We start from the raw sequence: 23,440 nt of genomic DNA on the forward strand, positions 1-23,440 counted from the left end.
CTGACAGTAAACAAAACTTTTATACAATATTAGCTTTTTGTTTTCATTGACTGATTCATAAACTCGCCACCAGTCTCTAAAATATCAAAATCATTATGAAAATTTGGCTTGTAAATTTTGTCTCTGTGACATGTCTGATTCTAGAGTTTCATATTAAGGGGAGATAATTTAGTATTAGAAATTTCAACAGTACATTTTGGTTCGGTGGCCAGTCTTAATGATTGGGAAAGGTTCTCAATATGTGATACAAAACACATCACCTTCCACCATATACATACAACATAGGGATCCTGCAGGTTTTAATTACCTTATAGTTAAGATGCTATACCACTGACAAATGGTGTGTTTTCTCCATTAAAAACAGGAGCAGACGAATCAACCTTTTTCTTAAATTACAAAAATTACTCACTTTACACCATTACTATCATTGAAAAGTTTGATCTTCTTTTTTAACTTCCAGATGAAAATATTAAAGTGAATAGTCGGGCAAAGAAAACCAGTCTAAATGCGTTCATTGGCCTTCCAAAAGTTCTCGCATATTAATACGACGGTCAAGTTCTGCTTACGTTTCCCAGTTCTGACCATTGAAATAAAGAAAAGTTGAAATCATTGAAAGCGGGGCTGCGTGGAAATGTAACCACGGACATAGTCAGCCGGGAGGACGATTTATGATTCCTATACTTTAAATTAATTTCTTCGTACACAGACAGATTTTGACGAGAGAATTTATTTTTCTATTTCATATGGAATTATACTGGATACATTCACACCATTTTTACCGACTTTAGCCATCCTTGCCCGACTTAAAAATAATTAATTGCGTCTCAAAAAAAAAGCCAAAGCACTATGCCCTATGTGGAATAAAATGATGATTGCGCATGTACCAAAAGGGAAAAGAATTATTTTGTATTATGTTTTGTGTTAATTAGACACATATAAGCACGATTATACATCAGATATTGTTCAAATATGCTCTGTCAGTGGTGAAGCATCTTAAAGTCTAAATCTGAGACTACAACAAAGCTATAAACAGTGCTTTATTTACATGGTGGAGACATTACATACTACAGTATATGTATATATTTTGACCTACATAGTACCGTAGTGTGCATATCCTTAGATTGATCTAGGATAATGCTATGAATTTCCAAAGGGAGACAATCCATACTGACTGAGTTTTAACTTCAAAAGAAGAAAGATAATCCAAATTGGCACTCGGTATAATGTGACCGGGTGGATGTGTTGTTTGGTGTCTTCAGCGGCATGTGTTAGTGATGTACAGCACTATAAAAAGGGCAAGAGTTTGATTATACAAGAAGACACAACACGAACATATTGCAGTCTCCCAAAACACACCTGTACTTCATACATGCAACACACTGCATACATGGGAGGCCGTCCTTACATGACCCTGGCTGTTAATAGGATGTTAATTCTATCTAACAAACAAACAAAAAATTGACAAAGCAAATTATATAACAGATTTTCAATTTTGTTTTTTCTTCAAAACATAAATAAATGAAGAAAAAGCAAAATTGAAAATCAATAATGGAAAGGCCCAAGGTATTGTTGTTGGGCCTGTAGCATGCTGGGTTGAAGGGCTAACAAATTCAAATGAATGACCTTGACATTTTTTCGATGTCACAGGGATCAAATAGACTAAAATCTTTAAACAACTTCTAGTCAATAATCAGTCCTGAACTGCAGCATACTAGAATAAAGGGCTACTTTACTTTTAAGGTTACAGAGGTCAAATAGGTGAAAATCTTCTCAATGAATTAAAAGCCTAAAATACATGAATATTGGGCCTATAGCATGCTGGCTGAAACACTTACAATTTGATCATTTGCATGACCTTAACTTACTTTCAAGGTCACATTAGTCAAATACAGAAATTAACAACTTCAATAGAAGCATGCTCAGTAAACAATGTACCAAAGGGTCATATTCAGATATTAAAATGATTTTTTCCATATAACTTAAGGAACAATACCAGATACTTGGTCTTGTGTGTGCTTGAATGAAATGCTACCATGTTTCTTCAAATTAATGACCTTGACTTTTATTCAAGGACTTCTTCTCAATAACAACTAAAATTTTGAAGATCTGATATTGGTTGTAAAAAATCAGTAACTAGATATACAATAAGGTTTATTTGTATGCACATATTAAGTCACCACAAAGATTTGCAGGCTAAGTATAGATATGTGTCTATAATAATATCTTAGAACTTGGTTGTCAGTCATGGGCCTTTGTCATATTTATTATGGTATGGGAGGTAGAGTGTGATATTTTATGAGAACATTTCTGGTAAAACACATGTATACAATCCTGGTTATAATTAGAGTGAGGTTTGTATCTGGACATGTCAACAGATAACATCTTTCTACCGCTGTGGCTGCTGCAATAACCAGACGGTATTATAGCAGTACTGTTAGGAATCAGCGTCATTGTTATGTAAACATGTTTTGTTCAGGCATACCTCATCATATGGTGTAGAAGGGTTGGATTGGTATTCTTATACACACACTAAAATAAATACACAATTAACCTTTTCATCTAAATATATTTCTGACTTCAAGAAGCAACTATTTCATTCCAGATAACACCCAATCCTAACAAAGATGTATACCAAATAATTGAAGCAGTAATGACAATGTTTTTTGTCTACACCGTTGGAATAACTTTTTTGACACATATATTTTCGATTTTGTAACTCAATTCGATGTAACTCTTTTGTCTTAGACTCCATTTTAACATTTTCTTATCATTAAAAAAAGTGTACAATTTTGAGACAAAAGTTATATTATGGGCATTCTTATTTAAACCAGTTTCCAAGGTCAAATGTAGAGGTCACACATTTTTCAATATTAATACGAGTTCCTTCTCCAATATCGATGACAATGCTATACTGTGTTGCAAATCTGATGTACTGAAAAGAACACATTTGACTTGTGAAAAATTTATTAGTCAAAATTTAAAATATAATGTTCCATTCAAAAATAAAGTGAACAGAATATCTAAATACTCAATAATACATGCATATAAGTTGCAAAAGGTACAAGTTACATTTAAAGATATATGTGCTGTAATTACTATACTCACGAATCAAGAAGGGCTTTTAATATGTTATTCATCACCAATAATTACCAACATTGTGAGAACTATACTTACAATGTACAGGTTTTAATTTGACATGTACAAATAAGAGCTGCAAATGATTTTTGGCAGTACTGCCTACAATCATTATATTTATGAAGCCAATGTGTGGTCTACATTTTCATTTCACATTTTCACAGTGTTATAGTAATCGTAAAGTGACATCTTAACATACAAATACTAATAGCATAAAAGAAACCAAGAATTTTCTTGTGCATAAATTTTGTGTTGTAACAAATATTTCTATAAGGCATCATACATGTTTGTCTGTCCATTTGAATGATTTTCACAGCTGAATTTGTTACACCTGATGCCTTTCAATACATCACTGAAGAAACAATACCATGTCGCCCAGTTACGGCACATATAACTTTAACTATTCCTACATAAAACACCATTGATATAAGGATTTATTATGTTCATTGGTAATATTTGTATACATGTATATATGTAAAATAAAAAAATCAAACACTCGGAAATGAAACAAAGAGTTCTTTGAATTCATTTGAACACTATAATACTACATAATGCCTAGCCACTCACATTTGCACTATTAAGTGTCTACTGTAGAGTAGAACAAGAGGTAATGTTTAGGGTTCCTGACCACGTACAATACGCCTTCATCTCAGCACTGTGGTGTTTACCACTAGGCCTCCACTTGTCATGTGGTCAGGTGGTTACTAATGTTACGTTACACTGAAATATTTCATAGTCTATCACAAGCCCTTTATCTCTGGGATACTGTGGCAGAACGGTATAGGCGTCTGACATTCTGCCAAATTTTCCACTCATATGTCCTGGTGGCCAAGTGGTTAAGGTGTCTGACATTTTACTAGCAGCCATGATCTCAAATTCATATAGTACAGTTTTAAGTTATTTAAGTAGGTCAATGTTTTTCATTTTCTCGTCTAAATTTCTAACAAATCAGCAGTAGCATGTATCAAATTATTCTCCTGTTAGTAAATGCAGATAATGTTTCTCGGCCTATAACATAATTTAATTAAGACTGCACTTAAGTGTTTGGTGTACTTAACTTGCAACATAATCAACAATAGACCATGTGGATCAGTTCTCATAATCACATTCATCTGAATAATTGGCATTTTCAGACATGACATATAAAAATTCAATAAATAAACAAGGAATAGACTGGCCATTTATTCCTAAAATATGCAGCTTATGATTAAAATGAGTTTTTAAATTCTATTTGTTCTCTACAGAATGCCTAGTGCGAGACACAGTGATTTTTTATATAAGGGGAGGTAATCTCTTGGTAAATTAAGTAAAACATTCAGGGATGATGACCAGGATTTAAGATATACGTATGTACATGTGCGTCTGCCCATATACCGAAAGCTTAATGTTCCGCACGAAAATTATTTATCTCTCTGTTTTTCAGTTGGATGTAAACTGAAGAAAAAAAAAACACAAAAAAAAAATTAAATCAAAATAAAATAAAAATCAAGTAAAATAACTTACACAAAATGCAAAAGTTATCTGGCAGTTTCTTTTTAAAAGCATCACATACATATTGAAAAATTTTCACTGATTACACGATAGTTATGTAATATGAAGAAATGTAAACAGACATATTGTTCAAGATGTCCCGATATATTACCACAAGCCCTCCATCTCTGGGTGTGAGTTTGAATCCCATGCGGGACAGTTGCCAGGTACTGAGCAGTGGTCAGTGGTTTTTCTTTGGGTACTTGGGCTTTCCTCCACCAACAAACCAGGCAAGTCCTTAAATGACCCTAGCTGTTAAAAGATTGATATTAATACAATTAAACCAAAAGTCAACAATTAATGGCCATTTAATTACATGTCATTACCAGAACACTGTGATACAACAAAATAAAAAGATGCCTCAACCTTAAGTGTTTTGTAACTGACTTCAATTGATCTTTGGCAATAAAGATTGGATTCTTAAAATACAGATTTTTACAGGTTATCTGAACCTGAACACCATTGTTTAAAATATATATCACACAGAATAAAAATTCCACAGCGACTCAATTAACACACACATACATACGGTAAGTACATATTCAGTATACTATATTTATTTTGAACTTGAGAAAAACTTCTTGTTAAGGATGTATTCCTCTGTGGTTTCAGTCCCGTTAAAGTCTCGTTTCGACATAGATCATAAACGTTATGAGATTTTCAAAATCGATTTATCAATATCCGTAGCATTTCTATTTTTAGTAGATTTTTTTACACAGCGATTTTTAGAAATGGCTCATTTGGCGGCCATTTTTGAAATTGTGTCTTTTTTGGCTTTGAGAAGAGCATTGTTTTCCCATTTTTTACTTAAATTGTTTTTTACTTAAATCATCACATCGCGTCAGCATTTTTAGTTGTATCTGGTGTTAAATTTTTGCTGGGGCGCGGCATGGGGGGGGGGCGTGGTGGGGGGGGGCCAAGTTTAGTGGGGTGGGGTTTTCTGTTACATATGATCACGTTCGTCACTTCAGAGGTTATTGTAATGGGGGGTTACAATGTGAGCTCTATTATTTAGCGAGCAGATATATTTGAACTACAATCTTGTGGAGTTCTAAGTCAATGGGACTTCTTGATTTAAAATCATCGTTTAGCATCTCAATGTATCTATAACATTGTACAATGAGATACATCTATGTACTAATAAAATTTAGTATTTCATAAAATTTGCATACTTAGCATATTTGGGATTTTAGAAAAAATGATTTTTACTGATATAGTTTAATGAGACTATGGAAATAATTACAAAACATCCATAATATTTTGACTTTAGCATGTTTGGTATTTTCCTTTTAAAAAAAATCAATGCAAGGTAATTTGACAAAGTAAAGAGTATTTCATCCTGCATTATTACATCTATATATAAATAAAATTATCATAAAATCTGCTTACTTACAATGATTTTCATAATAAATTTTGACTTTAGCATTTTGGTATTTTCTTTTAAAAAAATGTAAACAAGTAAAGAGCTATTTAATGAAGCCTCATTTAAGTATACAGAAATGTAATAATTGCAGGAAAGTTATTTTGCCATAGACAGCCACCCCATTGAGATTCACTCCTATTGAGCTTCATCCAACCCATATCACAAATATTTGAACTCTTCTTATCAATATATATGCTAAGAGTGGAACAGTTCATTACAAATTACAAGGGGGAATAAGTTATACCCATGACACATATGCCATACAATATGCCATATTTTTAAAAATCAACAACTTAGGGTCATTCCATAGCTGCCACACTAAGTTCATCAGTAAGTTCATTACATATCACATACAAGAATCATTACACAATTACATGATGATGATTCTGAATAGGTTTTTTTTCCAAATGGTAAGATCACAGACTTAGATACGGTACTGACTATAGTGTAATATGTATTATACCTGACTTCTGATAGTTTTGACTAACTGCTAAAGTCTTAACCAATCTATACTTCGTAAAACTTCAGATCCACATGTCCAGCTAAGCATTCTGCACACCATTTTCAACACCAAACTGTATTCTTTTTCTGAAATAAAATGAATTTTTTTGGTTCACAATCTAAAATACATATAATACATTGTTATAAGTGTGAAACCTTTCCACAATTCTTGTGCTAGTTGTCATGATTCCACCAAGGAATTCAAAACTGTAAAGATCGTTCCACAAAGGAATTCAAATTGTAAAGATCAATCTTTCAACCAAAAAATTCACAATTGGAAAGATCTTTCAACCAAAGAATTCAAAACTGCGAAGATCGTTCCACCAAGAAATTCAAAATTGTAAAGATCTTTCCGCCCTTAGTGAGTAGATTATTGGAGAATTAAATATTACAAACCAGTGTTCAAGCAGTTTGACTTATCCTCTCTTCCTCTAAAGATTCAGGTGCAAATCCATACGGAAGCAGATCACCAGTCTTCATCAACTTGTAGGAATTATCAGGTTTGGTCATGTATACATCCCAGTTCTTGCCAAACTGTGTACATACAATGCATCATGCTACTTTAAGATCATCAAAAATGTTATGTTTCTTTTACTGTCACATTTTAGTTTTTTAACCAGCATATTATGTTAACTTGTAAAAGAATACTGGCTTATGACAATTTAGTCGAATCTAAGAAAAGGTTGAAAACTCCTTCTTACAACTAAACTTGATCTATCTTTGGAAAGTATGAATCATTTTATTAATATTCAACTAGATGATGATTTTACAAAAAAAAATATCAACTGATGATATTTACAAAATTATACTTCATACAATAAATTTCATCATCGACGATTTCCAATATTTTACAAGTTTTATGCAAATACATGTTACCAAATACAGATTCTATCTTCTAACAAATACATATTAACCAAAAAAAGATTCTATCATCCAACAAATGAATGTAACCAAAAAAAGATTCTATCATCCAGCAGTCAACTTATGAGTTATACCTCCAGTAGAAACTGACGACAGGCCCCACAGGGAACGATGAAGGACGACTTGAGGTCACTACAACATCAAAGTACCACACGGTTATCAACATTTGTACCATGTAACAAATATCAAGAATGTATCTACATGCATATATTTGATAAGGAAATATATACATGTATACATCTATAAAATTATAGAAATTCCCTTGACTTATTTGCATATCAATTTTCATAATATTCTGCTTATTTGCATAAAATCATTGGATTCTGATTTCTTTCATCTCTTTAGTTTTCACAAGTATTTATTCTAAAGCTAACTTAACTCTTTCACCCCTATGTAACTTTATTAAACTCTACCATGCATTGATCTGGACAAGTCCATTATTATCTATAGTGGTGAAAGGGTTAACCAAGTTACATGAAGGATAGGATCATTCATTTCAAGACTTTTTTTAATCTTAAATGACCCTGTTTTTTTTTTTTTTCATTTTTTTGATACATAGGCCTATATCCCTGAAGCTTTGAATGACCGAAGGAATCCACTGAGATTTTAAATGATCTCTTGCATTTTATCTAGTAAACTTAGCCAATAACCTTTAATGACCTTGAAGTTACCTGTGAACAGCGATTGCCTTGAATGGACTAATATTAACCCATGGAGACTTGACGGCCTTGAACTAGTGCTGTAGCGGCTTCTGCACATTTTATACTCAATCCATACGAGGCATTCTCTACATTACAACCTGAAAATAGACAGAAAATTGTAATCTCCTGCTTCTGTATCACAAAGCATATTGCTACTCTTGTAGGTATTAATTGTTTCTGTAACGTGAATATACATAGTAGTCTACAAAGACAGAAAAGATGCCTCGAAAGGACCTGTATCATTTATTTTGGTCAGCCACATTACATATATTGTATGTATGTCTGGTACATCGATCCCAGTGAAATCTGGTTTAGACAAGTTATACTGTATTTGTACGAGTTTGAATCCTACACCAGTAGGGATACTTATATAGAAGTCATTTACAAGCGATATAAATTGCAGAAAAGATGTCAAACTGAATGTTGTTGGTGCCACCCTATGGCCTATGGAGGGGTCGGCATCAATGTCAGGTGAGGTCGTTACAATCATTCTGGTTTTGTTGTTACCTGTGATTATTGTTCCGTCGTCACACAATAAAGCAGCTCCTACTCGGAAATTTACTATATGGACAATATGCCTGCTTCTTACTGCTGTGACCTCATTTGCAGCATTTTCTTGATATCTTCTGCAATATAACATTAAAAAAACATAAATAAATGAAGATAAATACAATACATGTACATGTATTTACATTCACTTGTCAGGGTCAATATAAACTAACCAAGCCAAAGTGATGTACATCAGGCAGTACATGACATCCAAAATGTGACCACTTCAATGTCATTAATGACTTGGAAACATCAACTGATCACTGTCATATATCTTATGGATTCAATCATTCTTTTTCTAGGTTAGAACCTCAATATTTTACTTTAAAATAGAGACTCCCAAAATAGGTAAAAAATGTACTGATGGTAACTGACTGTTTGTATTATAATCAATAGGAAATAATATTATCCAACATGCAAATGAGTGTATATTATGATGTATGTAAATTTATTGAACTGACTCATGTTACTACATATATTTATAGATGGAAAAGGATGAAATAATTTATTGAACAATATCACATTCCTACAGATTATAATGACAATTAAATTACACTCATACAAATATTACCACTTTGCCAATCTAAGTGTCCCATGTGGTGTGAGATATGACACAGGATAAATTTACATTGAGATTGTAATGATGATGGTTATAAATTTTATATCAAAGAGACAGTCAAAGATTATAATGAGATTTCCATTTATATAGGAAATAAACTTGTTCTAATGAAAGTTGGAGAAGTAAGTTATCACTATGACCAACCTGTAAGTGTCCTCTACTGTGATCAGTATATAAAACATTTGTGGGGCTATGTTGTAGACTGAACCCAAACCTGCAGAAGTGGAGTAAAGTTAATTTTGTCTACAGCTAACTACCCAAATTATTTTTACAGTAATGTATTTTACCTTTTAAGATATTTGATCATGTGGTAATTGTTTTTCTTTATGTTGCATTTGCCAAACATGTGGTAGTTTGGCTCGGTTAATAAGGGTATAGCATACACAGCAGACCTGCTTAATCCTATAGCTTTACTATCAACACATTCTATTGCTATACGTACAATTCCCTTTTAATCTGAAACCTTTACAGGATGAATGCTTGAATATTTTTTACTTGAATCGCATTATTTCGGGATATATGTCTCTGTCTAGATGATGCAAAACAATCAGTTGTTCATAAACATTGTATCAATCTTATTGACAGGATATTTTGTTTACATCCAAACTGATAGTAGATCATCTATACTAGTGGTGACAATTTGAATACATGCCGCTTGACAAGACTCTTGAATGCGTAGTATCAAGCGTCTAGTTGATCTAGACTAACAACCATACCCATTCTGTAACCATGCAGGTATTGAAGTGTATTCTGACAGGAATCTGGATTGGGTACAGATATATAGTTGATTAATAGCACTACATGCCTTGATACTGTAATCTTTTTACATGTTGAACATGTATACATGGCACAGTTACATAAACAGTCTTATCCTAACTATTACCTAATTCTCAATCAATCTTATATCAGATAGTATATATAGGGAAGTCAATATTTACTTTCAATACATGGCCAAGGAAGTTTCCTATTCATTGAATGAAACATATATCGAAAACTAACAATTTACTTCTATTCTGTTTATGAAATGACCTTGAACTTTTCCAAACCCCGTAACAAAATCACCTTGAACACCATGTATGCATGAATACTAAAGAAAATAAACAAACAAGGCTAATTTGTGGTATTTGCATTTTATGTTTATATATACTTTTGCATTTTATCTCACTGGTTTCAAACTATTTTGATAGCCTTTGAATAGTCATATGTTGCTTTAATAGGAAAGAATTTTGGTGGTAAATTGCCAATTTCCATAGATATAATATTATATTGAAGGTGCAATATTGCATTTACAGTACAAAAATCTGTTGTTGATTTTTTGTTTTTTTGTTTTTTTGTTTTTTTTTTTTTTGTGTTTTTTTTTTTTTTTTTTTTTTTTTTTTTTTTGTTCCTTGAGAAAGTCGTTGAGGACCCTATTTGACCTAATAAATGAATGCATGCTTATTAAATTCAGAAATTCTGTACATTTGACAAAATCAACTCAAAATCACTACTTAAAAGTATGTATTTATCAAATTTCAGTCCACATTAATAAAATCAAATTAAACTTGAGACATTGAGAGTTGTATGCTTTTAGGCCAAAATTAGTCAGTCACTATGTTTGCATTTAAGGTAAAAATTAAAGATTCATAACCTTTGCCAAAATTAATTCCCAGTGTAAAAAACATAGTTATATGAACTTATTTCGAAACTTACAATTCTGACATATCTTTTAAATGAGGAAAAAGAGTGTATATTAATAATCCGAAATAAAAGGGATTCAAGTAAAATCTAAAAGCTAAGGGATTATTAGGCCAACACTCTGTACCATGTTCTGAATTTGTCTGGTAATTTCCTTTTCAAGGTAAGCCTTTGCTCTATTTCCTGTTTTTACGCTCGGATTCTCATTTATGACCTGCCGATAAAACAATGTCCAAAGAAAGTCTACACGCTATCACCTTGACAAAAACTTCCTTTATCGCGTCTCCTTCTATCCACCACAGGTATACTCTCAAAAAACATACGTTCTTATTAAAAGCAATCACAACGAAAAGCTTAAGTTCAGTTTCTATAATAATGTAATCCTGACATCCCTCTCTTATGAGTTGATGTGGAACCAAAATCAGGGTTTTTGATCATGTGGCTAGCTTGAGGAATCATAATGAGGAAAAACGGTATAAAGCTAGTATATTAATAATCCGAAATAAAAGGCCAAAATAAATTCAAAGTAAAATCAAAATCATTTCTATGGATATGACATATCTTTCTTCTGAAACCTCTCTCCATCATGCTGTAGATGCAGCAATCCCATGCAGATTGCAACCTAGTCTGGCCACAAATCTTTTTAAATTTTCTCAGAGGAAATCTCATTCTAGATTGTCTGCCCCTGGTTCAAAACTGGGGTCTTAGGTCTAAAATCAAACGGGTTGAAGAGACAAAAGATATCAAGTTTTGTGATGTTAGTATTATACTAGATCAAGACTGGTGGCCAGTCTATTTGCATTGTAAGACAGTTATAGTTGTTGATCGTAATGGAATAACCTGTACTTATTTCTATAATATACACCTCTATCAGCTGTCTTGATCACAATTCTTTCAATCAAAATATCTGGGTATGAATTAAGCCTATCAATCACTAGAAGGAAGCTAGCTACCATTAAAAAAATTTCAAATCTAAAAAAAACAAGAGGCCCAGAGGGCCTGTATCACTCACCTGGTTTGTAATGCCAAGTAATGTTCTGAATACAGGTTCATTGTTTCTTTTCTGAAGGAATTTTAATATTAACCTCTAAGTCCCTTATTGGGCCCCACCCCTCCTGCCCCCAGGGGGTCAGAGCCAAAGTTCTGTTCTCCTTCCCCCAAGGATGTTTATGGCCAAATTTGGTCACAATCCAAGCAAAACTCTAGGACAAGTAGCGTTTTATAGGATTTACCTCTATTTCCCCTATTAAGCCCCGCAAAATTTTAAACAAGTTCTGTTCCCCTTCCACCCAGGGTGTTTGTGGCCAAATTTGGTTACAATACCTGCAGAACTCTATGACTAGTAGCGATTTAAAGGATTTACCTCCATTTCTCCTATTGGGCCCCGCCCCTCCTGCCCCCGGGGGATCAAAGCCAAAACTTATCCAAGTTCTGTTTCCCTTCCCCTAAGGATGTTTGTGGCCAAATTTGGTTACAATACGTGCAGAACTCTAGGACAAGTAGCGATTTATAGAATTTACCTCTATTTCCCATATAGAGCCCAGCTGCCCCTCCTGCCCCGGGGAATCAGAGCCAAAATTTATACAAGTTCTGTTCCCCTTCTCCCCAATGATGTTTGTGGCCAAATTTGGTTTCCATGCACATGAACTTACAAGTAGCCGATTTAAAGGAAATGTACGACTACGGAGACGACGGAACAAGCTCCAATGACACTATAAGCTCACTAAGGAGGGTTTATAGGTAATCTTTACAAAAATGTTTTTGCAGGTGCTCAATTTAAAACCCCTTCCCCTTCCAATTTTTTTTTTAAGATTTTGAGACTCCATGTAGAACCTTATGACAGGTAGATTGGGCAGCGGTTTTACCATCTATTGGTATTACCAAAATCTTTACGAAAATGTTGTGCATGTTGTTACAAGGCCATCAATTCCAAAACCAATGTTTGTGGCCATTGACAATGAGACGAAATCTTAGGCTCAGCTAAAATTTAAAGGATTTACCTTATTTTGATTGGGCCCCACCCCTCCTGCCCCTAGGGGTCGGACCAGGCCAAAATTTACATAAAATATTATTTCCCTTCCCCAAGGATGTTTCACACCAAATTTGGTTACAATTCATCAAGAACTCTATGACTAGTAGCGATTTTAAAGCTTAAAGTTAAGGAAATTTGCCCTTTTGGGACCCCCACCCCTCAGCCCCTAGGGGTCGGACCAAGCTCATTTATACAAAAGCATGATTGTCTTTCCCAAATGATGTTTTATGGCCAAATATGGATGAAATCCATCAAAGGATGAAGGAGGAGTAGGATTTTAAAGGCTTAAATTAAGAAAATTTGCCCTTTTATCGCCCCAACCCTCAGCCCCTAGGGGTCGGATCTATCTCATTTATATAGAAAATATGATTGCCCTTCTCCCAATGATGTTTTCATACTAAAATATGGATGAAGTCCATCCAAGGATGAAGGAGGAGTTAGGATTTTAAAAGCTAAAATTTAAGAAAATTTGCCCTTTTGGGCCCCACCCCTCAGCCCCCTAGTGGGGTCGGACCTATCTCAGTTAGCGTATATAAAAAATAATTGTCCTTGCCCCAACAGATGTAATACACACTAAATATGGATGAAGTCCATCAAGGATGAAGGAGGTGTAGGATCGTTTAAGAGCTAAAATTTAAAAAATTTGCCCTTTGGGCCCCACCCCTCAGCCCCTAGGGGTCGGACCTATCTCATTATATAGAAAATAATTGTCCTCAGTCCCAAATGATGTTGTCAGCACACTAAATAATGGTATGAATCCATCCAATGATGAAGGTGGAGTAGGATTTTAAAGCCCCTCCTTACCAATCCTGGGCCCCAACCCAATCCTATCGTTGTCTTACCACTGACGCACGGCGCACGGCGCACTGACGACGTACCAAACACTATGACAATAGTCATCCTGACCTTTTTAAGCCAATCGTTGTTTTGGTTACTGATCATGAGATTGTGTATGTATTGTCGTTGCTTGAACAATTCTAAACAGTATCATTTTTGTATATTTTTTTACAGTTGAATCCAGTGTATATGGCCTTGGGCAATTATATAGTTTACACTACTACGCTATCCTCAAATTAACTATAGACAAGAGGCTCAAGGGCCTAAACAGTCATCTGACTACCTTTGCAATAGCCATATAGGAAATTCATTAGATATGGTGTCATGGTAGCCATCTTCGATCAGGAATCAACCAGAGATGTAACAACACTTTGTCAAGATCATATCAAGGTCATTCCAGGCAAGTTTCAGCCAGATCACACTGGTAGAACTAGAGAAGTTCAAAATATGTTTTCAAGATGGCGACTGTGGCGGTCATCTTGGATTCTAGATCGACCCAAAAATTAACAAGAGACCCATAGGCCTTAACGGTCATCTGACTATTGGCACAATACAACATAGTCCCTTTCCTTCCAGCATGTCACAGGCACAATATCAGGTCTTCAGGTCTAGGTTATTCATAAAAAGTTATTTCCAGATTTTAGCCTATATGACCCCTGTGACCTTGAATGAAGGTCAAGGTCATTCATTTGAACAAACTTGGTAGCCCCTCATCCCAGCATGCTGCAGGCTCAATATGAGTATCCTGGGCCGTTCGGTTCTTGAGAAGAAGTGGTTTAAACATTTTTAGCCTTTTTGACCCCATGGCCTCGAATGAAGCTCATGGTCATTCAATCGAACAAACTTGGTAGCTCTTCACCCCAGCTGGGCCTTTCCGTTCTTGAGAAGAAGTCGTTTAAAAGACTTTAAGGTCAAGATTTTTTGGAACAAACTGTGTAGTCCTTCATCCCAGCATGCTGCAGGCAGGCCCAATATCAGGTCTCTAGGCCTCTTAGTTATTCACAAGAATTTGTTTAAAGGATTTTAGCCTATTTTACCCCTGTGGCCTTAAATGAAGGTCAAGGTCATTCATTTGAACAAACTTAATAAGCCTACATCCCAGCATGTCACGGACACCACATCAGGTCTCTAGGCCTCTTAGTAATTCACAAGAAGTTGTTTAAATATTTTCAAATGAAGGTCAAGGTCATTTATTTGAACACATTTTGTAGCCCTAAATCCCAGAATGCTGCAGGCCCAATATGAGAACCCTGAGCCTATCGGTTCTTGAGAAGAAGTGGTTTAAAGATTTTAGCCTATATGACCCCTATGACCTTGAATGAGGATCAAGGTCATTTATTTGAACAAACTTGGTAGTCCTTCATCCCAGCATGCTGCAGGCCCAATATCAGGTCTCTAGGCCTCTTAATTATTCACAAAAAGTTGTTTAAAGTATTTTAGCCTATTTGACCCCTGTGACTTTAAATGAAGGTCAAAGTCATGCATTTGAACTAACTTGGTTGCACTTCATCTCAGCATGCTACAGGCCAAATATCAGTACCCTGGGCCTTTTGGTTATTGAGAAGAAGTTGTTTTAATGAAAACTCATGGCTGGGATCATGTAAGAATCATTTCTTGCAAGTTTCAGTCAAAAAGCATGGATAGAACTTTAGAAGAAGTCCAAATTGTGTTTTCTTGATGGTAGCCATCTTGGTTTTCGGACGAATAACGGTATCAGTATCATTTCAAGCAAGTTCCAGCAAAATCACACTGGTAGAACTTGAGAATAAGTTAAAAATATATTTTCAAAATGGCGGGTGTGGCCACCATCTTGGATCTCGGATGGACAAGCAAGTTGGATCTCGGATGGACAAGCAAGTGTTAGCTAAATTAAACTGGTAGAACTTAAGAAGAAGTTTAAAATTCAAGATTTTAGAATATTTGACCCCTTTGACCTTAATAGTAGGTCAAGGTCATTCGTTTTCACAACTTTGATAGCCCTTCATCTCAGCATGCGACTGATAAAAATTTAATACCCTTGAACTTTCCTTTAATTAGAAGAAGTCGTTCTGTTTATAATACGTAAACTGTATGTAATACATATTGTATTAGAATTGGTCCACCATTGGTGACAAGGTAGCTCAATTGGTAGAGTGCCCCGGCTAGTAGTTGAAGGGTTCAGGTTCGAATCCCAGTCTGGACACTAGTCTACATGTAATGATGTTGATCCTGTTACAGTATACATGTACTGTAAGACAAGACAATTCAAATAACGACTTCTATATGGTGCTGAGTTTGGTAACCTGATTTGACATACTTGTAACTTTACAGCGCAGAACTGTGTAATCATTACTGTCACGACTATTTTTTAATGTAAACATAGTCAGGTCAACATGTTTAAAAAAGGTCAAATGACAATAACATACAATGGATTTCCGTTCTGCCTCAGTAATAGAGTAAACAATGTCTGAAGAAGTTAATTGCCTAGGCCTAATGTGGTATCACTTCAGATCTTCACCTGTCCATTATTACCTTGGTAAACAACATACCTAGGGTAGATAAACATGTACGCAGACTTTCTGTTCCACCTGAGGGCCAGGGAATTACAGATTACCAGACAGTTACCCCGGTAATGCATTCATTGTCAAACCATGAAAACAATACAATGGCAGAAGTATACGGGTGGTGCACTCCAAAATGTAAACTGTATTGCTTTTGTTTGTAATTTCATTAATATAGGGAAATAAAAAGGATCTATCTGTTGATAGGCCTAACTAACCTATCACCTATTCTATGTATTCTATGTATTCTAGTAAACACCTAGATATAGTACATATACACACTCATCCCATCTTATATATTAGTCCAAAACTACACTGGCCACCAGTCTCTAAAATATTGAGGAGAAAAAAATCACAAAAATTTGGCTTGATTATTTTTGTCTCTACTACATGTCTGATTCTAGATTCAAACTAGGGGGAGATAACCTACTGAAGAACTCTGCTGGTCGCTAGTCGAGTCAAAACCTAACAATGTCCTGGGTCACCTCACCATGATAATAATCTCTGCCAAACACTTTAATAGTTATAACGCTGATAAGGCTTGTTCTAAAATGTATGCATCTGATTGTTTTGGTTATCAGATAGCAAAACAACAACATTTGAAAATGTTGGATGTTGTAATGTACTTTAGAGGGAAAAAGTGTAGAAAAATATGAGTTTAATGCAATATTTAAAGGATAAAAAACTTCAGGGCTCTTCACACCAAGATGCAAAGTAACATTCAGATTGTGTTTTCATACTAGACAGACATCTTTAATAGACTTTGCCCATAAAATACATACATTCTATTAAGTTAATATATCCCAGACCCAGCTATCCTCATCCTATATATTACCAATTTAGTGTTCTAAATTCAACAAAAGGAGAGTTTGTTTTTATCTGAACTTTCAAAAACACTCATGCAGTACTGGATGAAAGGAAAACAAATCTTAATTGCTTATTATCTTTATCACAATGACAATGAGACAACAGTTCTACATCCTCATCATGCATTATAAATTATTAATGCTATATCATGATGGAAGGTCATAGCACAGATATTTACAACAACTAGAGCCAGTATGATTATCTCAATGACAAAGCAAACTGGCTATCAGAATTAATCATATAACCAACATTGACTTTCACCTAAGTATCAGTACTTGATAATATGATGCTGAAAGCTAAGTCATATTAGCCTATATCTCGACTGCAAATGAAATTTTATTTTGAGCATATTAATGCTTATTTCAACCAAGTATTGTTTAACTTGAAGTTGTTTTAATCCTAATATTTTGCTATAGTACATGTATATCAATTCCTTGTCATAATAAGGTATGAGTGTAACCTATGCGTAGTCACACATCCGTAAAAAGATGTGAAGTGAATTTAATAAAACAAGTTAAAAGAAAAGTATAATCCATTATCAACTTATTACTCGTTTTAACAAATACAACTAAAGCAAGGATTTGAAATCATTGTACATGATTCTATGAGGTGACCTTGTGTTAACCTTGAAGAAATGGCCATGGTGGGATATATATGTTCAACTTGTTTCAATAGTGTTCTTCAATCCATGTATGTATCCCTAAAACCATTTTCAATTTTAATCCTTAAATTTGTAAATACACCTTCCATGACTGTTTGTGGGGGTTTTATGGGTCTAATAATAAGCTGATTACTTTCTAACGAAAATTATTTCAAATTCTAGTTAAATTTAAAAAATTTGTAGGTTACTACAAGGAATTAATTGGTCCTTTCCCAATACAGCCAGAAAAAAGACCTGTCTTCTTACTTTATATAAAAAGCCAGGTCATGAAATACATGAACATTGTTTTATCCTTGATACAAAAAAAAACTGAGTCTAGTACAAATGTGCTGGTATATATACTTGGTTCACAGGAGACATCCTGTCTACATCACAGGGACCTGGCACGATTTTTTTGAACTGACAGTATACATAATAAATATTTGTATACTGTTGGTTAAAATTTTATGTGCCAGGTCCCTGTGATCCACATTGACAACACTGTTTTGATACATTGTGTGTATAAAATACCTTCAACATCTGCTCAACACATTCATCATCTTTACAGAATAGGACATACATTGTATATTATAAGACTTTTTCATATGTGGATATGAAGAATAGGGATATTCTACCCGAGGGTCACAAAATGTAGTAAAACCAGAGGCTTGCCGAGGGTTTTGCAACATTTTGTGATCCCGAGGGTAGAATATCCCTATCCTCCATATCCACTTATGAAAGAGTATTTTTTCTTTCATACATCGATGCTTTATTGCAATTTTACAACTATAATATCCCGCCATTTTGAAATAAATTCGAAGAAATCCACGGCTAGAGGTCAATTTTTCATACATGAAAAATAACGTGATATCTTCAACAAAAATTCCATTGTTTGCATCTTTTATAGTAAAACTAGTCAAGTTTGTGAAAAAAAATGTTAAAATTTTACCTAGAAAATAGAAATTTTGTTGACGCTGTGACGTCACGAGGCTTTATTGCATGGGTAGCCATGCAATACATGCAGCCTCAGGCGGCATGAGTTTATTGCCCTAGACCAGCCAGTATTACACCCGTAGGTATGAAAGAAATATATATATATATATATATATACAAATAAAAAAGAACAATGTCCATGTGATGGTTTCCATATACATAAAAAAACACAACTATAAAACAGTTTTTTCTCCCTAACAAAGAATTCAAACCCCTGAAGACCGGCATGAGCCGAGAAAGCGCTAGGGAGAAAAAACTGTTTTATAGTTGTGTTTTTTTATGTATATATATACATATATCTATAAAATGATTTATTAGGACAACATCAACTCTGTCTATATCACGAGTACCCAGTGTATACTGTCAGGGTGCTATTTTATCTAAAATATACATTGTAAATCAAACATCAATGGAAATCATCTGTTGACATCAGTTTTACAATCTGAGAAAATTCCTAGTCTTATCTTATCAACAACTTGACTTATAAGAGTAGTAGTATTGACATTCTCTTCAAAATTTCTTAGCATCACTATCGGACATGTTTCAAGAATGTGGCAGGCGGACTAGACATGAAATTGGGAAAGGTATTTTAGTATTAATATATGTACCAGTCCTTCTACCTCTTTAATTGTATGGCAACTGTGACAGAGCTATTTAGGAAAGATCATCAGATATGTTATAGAACAATAGCCCTATATTTCTTTTGAATTGGCTGAAATACAAAGAATTGCGCATCAAAGGCATGACTGCAGGAAGTATAAATGTCTCACATTCAACTACCTAGTAGTCATAAATTATAAAATTGTAGACATGTGTAGGCCAACACCAACCTTATTTCAGTATTTTCAATTTTTACAATGCTTTTAAGAGCTAGTGCTTAGTGTTTAATTCATCTCTATCCAGTTTGCATTAATTCATAAATTAATTGGCTATATACCAACTGAACAAGTGCCAACTGAAAGACAAACATTTGATAACAATTTTAGGATGAAATCCCAAGTGATTTTACATCTATATTGAATAAATTTTCATTATCGTCAAAGATGGAACAGCAATCTGAACAGCCATCTTCAGTGATGCTGGCACAACAATTGTGACATCACAATGATAATGACATCATAATAAGAGGATGGCACTTCACAGACTAATGAACTGTGCTTGGTAATTAAGGATACAGTGGGACTGCAATGAAAATGTAAATATATCTTAATGAAATTCCCTAATAATAACACTGCCAGATTATCTCCCCTTAGTTTGAAACTTACAAAATTTCTGGAATTGACATCAAATGATTTTTCAACACTTTTCTAATGGCCAAATTGATAACATCCAATTCCTAAGTAATTTTCTTTTACCTCGATCTTTATACTTAATCTGAAAAATAGACTGGAAATTTAGGTATAAAAAATTGCTAAGGCCAAAAAACAAAATGTCTGTTTAGGGTTAGGCCCTACCCGACCGACCTTAATTTTTTACCACTGACTCTAATTTTTTTTCCACTTTTCTACGAAAAAATATTAAAAGTAGGGATTTTGATCTCAGACTTCAGTTCCGGCCAGTTTTTTATGTACTATGTCAATGTACTTTATCTATATTTTTCGATTCATCAATAATCAGTTTATCTAAATTAAATTGCCATGTTCAAATATGTTGTAAAATTTGGGTTCTCTAAAACAGCACTATTTACAGTATATCAAATGCAGCAGCTATCATTAAGACCCAATATTATATAGAAAATAGGAATATAACCAAGTACCCGGTATGTGACAACCCTGAACAACTGCCACAGAGCTTATAAGTACAATGATGTATATTGCCATTGTTACATTTTATGTTTAAATCGTTATTTTCATGATGGTGAATGCCTATATTTATGTTCAAAACTCTGAAAATAATTCAGATTTGTCATTTTTTGTAATGAATAAAACCAACTGAAATGGGTCATAATTAATTAATAGACAGGTGTAATCCCTCTGTTTGAGGTTTGTAAACGTTGGTATTTCTACCTCAATTTCATCATGCATGTGTCCACAATATAACCTAAGTCTTACCTGTGTCTTCCATGGCTACACGTATGTGTTGTGTGTGTGACTTCAGCTGTGTGTACAAATCAAGATCATGTACACAACTTTCTATCGGCAATCATCGGAAAGTGTTATTGTATATTCCGATTGGCTGAAAAGGAGGTGTGTCCTTCGGCTCTTTTCGCCTGTTTCAGCTGAATCCCAGTTAAAACGGACTCACTGTAAAAACGGCCCCAGTCAGAACGGCCCCACTAAAATAAGGGGCTCAGTCAAAACGGCCCCGTTACAAAAAATGTGTGTGTGTTTTTTTGTTTTTTTTTCTATTTAAACATATTTTATTTGCACATTATATAAAAATGGGATTAGACACAAATATTACACAAAATGATGATTGGATAATGTATCAAAACTAGCTTTAGCATGATGAAATTTCTCTGTATCCTCATGTCTATATGAAATAATATTACTGTATTAAAAAATACAGAATCAATTTGTAAATAACATCATTGAATGAATAAAATGTCAAATATTAGAAAAATACTCATTTGTTCAAAGTACAGGAAAGTATAGTAATACATACATTCAACAGTTGCTATATATAGGATCCATTGAGGTAACTCTTAGTACATGTATATGTGTCAGAATTGAAAAATTACGACTGCTGGTTAGTCAGTTATTAAATGTGTAAATACATATATATTTAGATGATCAACGTTACAAATTACAAAACTGCCGTCTGCATAACACTTCCCCGCTGAAGCATTCGATACATAAAAATACCGCACCATAAAATTCAATGACTTTCTTCTTGTATGCACCATACTGTTACTCTATATATCGCTAATCCGAGCTAAGGGCTCCTTGCTGAGTGCAGACGCGTTTTACTGTATCAAACCGACCACGATTTGTAAATATAATTCAATTCAGCAATCAAAGCGTTTAGAATGGCGAATATCACGAACTCATGAAAATAAAATTTTGTAATCTGTTTCAGACAATGCATCAGAGCCAAAAAATAACAAATCTGCAGTTATATATCAATCAAGTTCAAGTCTTGTAAAAGTTTGTGTATCAATAAGTTTCTAGAGACAACAAATAATGGACATAATAATAAATAGTGTTCAACAGTCTCTATGGCCTGGGAACATCTACATAGAGGGGATTGGATTAATTTAATACACTGCATTTATGCCTTAGTCGCGTATGACTTATATTCAGTTTTCTGTTATACCGGAATAAGTAGAAATTGGGAGCACATTCCTTTTTATAAGAAACTTTGATTTTAAAAGTTGAAATAGAATTACAAGAACGTGTTTGGATATCGAGATTATTCCAAAGTTTTGTTGTATGATATATAAATGATTTCTCAAAAGTGCCTAATCTGGTTCTTGGAAATTTGTAATTGCTTACGGTGTGTACTGGATTAGACATGGGGTCATATAAATAGGAAGGAGTAAGGTTATTATGTATTTTGTAAAATAGTGTTAGTTTTCTTTAATTTCGACGGTTGCTTAATGCTTCCCATCCTGTTTCATAATATAAACTTTGTCGACTTGTAAATATAGGGAGACCAGTCCCAATTCTGGCTGACTCTAGGCTAGTTGTTTTTTTCTAATCTGTCTGCCAGAGAAATATAGCTATTGCATTAATTCCAAACTTCACAAGCATATTCCAAACGAGGTTCGGATTTTTTTTAAATGTCTTTTACTCTAAAGTAATGGCCAGAACCGGAGTCTGAGATCGAAATCCCGACTTTTATTATTTTCCTTTTCATAGAAAAGTGGGGGGAAATTAGGGTCGGGGTAAAAAATTAGGGTCGGTCGGGTAACCCTTAACAGACATTTTTTGGCCTAAATATGGTGCAAATTATTGTAATAATAATAATAGATTTTATTTTTTAAAAAAATCAGTAAACAACCATTCTGTCATGCTTAATATTTCATGTACATGTATAATAAGTTCAGCCATCAGCGTTACACATTATTGTACCAGAGTGTAACTTACAAATCTTGAATCTTGAAACCTTTTGCAATCATGTCGTTGCATTCATCGTAACAAGTGCACAAGAAGAGTCGACGAGAAATTAATAATTCATTAATAATATTATATCTTAGTCTCTGTTTATATATACAAAATATTACAGTGATTTAATGTCTTGTATCACCATTGATCATATATATATATATCTCTGCCTATATAAACGTGGGACCGTTTTGACTGGGGCCGTTTTTGCATAGGGCCGTTTTAAACAGCCAATCAAATTTGGCAAAATAAGTGTCATCATCACAGCAATGGCAGCGCACATGGTGAAAGGCATGGCAGCCAAGAAAAGGTAATATGTGGAGATATTCTTGTGTCGGAACAAATCACACCAAAGTATCGTATGGAGATCAAATCTATACGTATAATGGTCAATGGATTATTCCCCAAACTTCGTGTCCATATTGACTT

The 23,440-nt window shown here is 34.1% G+C and overlaps 1 protein-coding gene and 1 pseudogene across 1 annotated transcript in view; one reads left to right on the top strand and one right to left on the bottom strand.

Moving 5' to 3' along the window:
- Window positions 1-6,985: 6,985 nt before the first annotated feature.
- LOC138317371 (cytidine deaminase-like) lies at window positions 6,986-9,225 on the bottom strand (annotated as a pseudogene).
- Window positions 9,226-23,263: 14,038 nt separating this feature from the next.
- The window catches only part of LOC138320434 (nucleolar complex protein 2 homolog), a 51,705-nt gene continuing 51,528 nt past the window's right edge, over window positions 23,264-23,440 (top strand). Inside the window, exon 1 of the mRNA XM_069263397.1 lies at window positions 23,264-23,321. Within this exon, the coding sequence (XP_069119498.1) occupies window positions 23,281-23,321 (41 nt within the window). The 5' untranslated portion in view covers window positions 23,264-23,280. The remainder of the gene's footprint in view (window positions 23,322-23,440) is intronic.

The sequence above is a fragment of the Argopecten irradians genome, chromosome 1 (assembly GCF_041381155.1).
Source record: "Argopecten irradians isolate NY chromosome 1, Ai_NY, whole genome shotgun sequence".
Taxonomy (NCBI): Eukaryota; Metazoa; Mollusca; class Bivalvia; order Pectinida; family Pectinidae; genus Argopecten; species Argopecten irradians.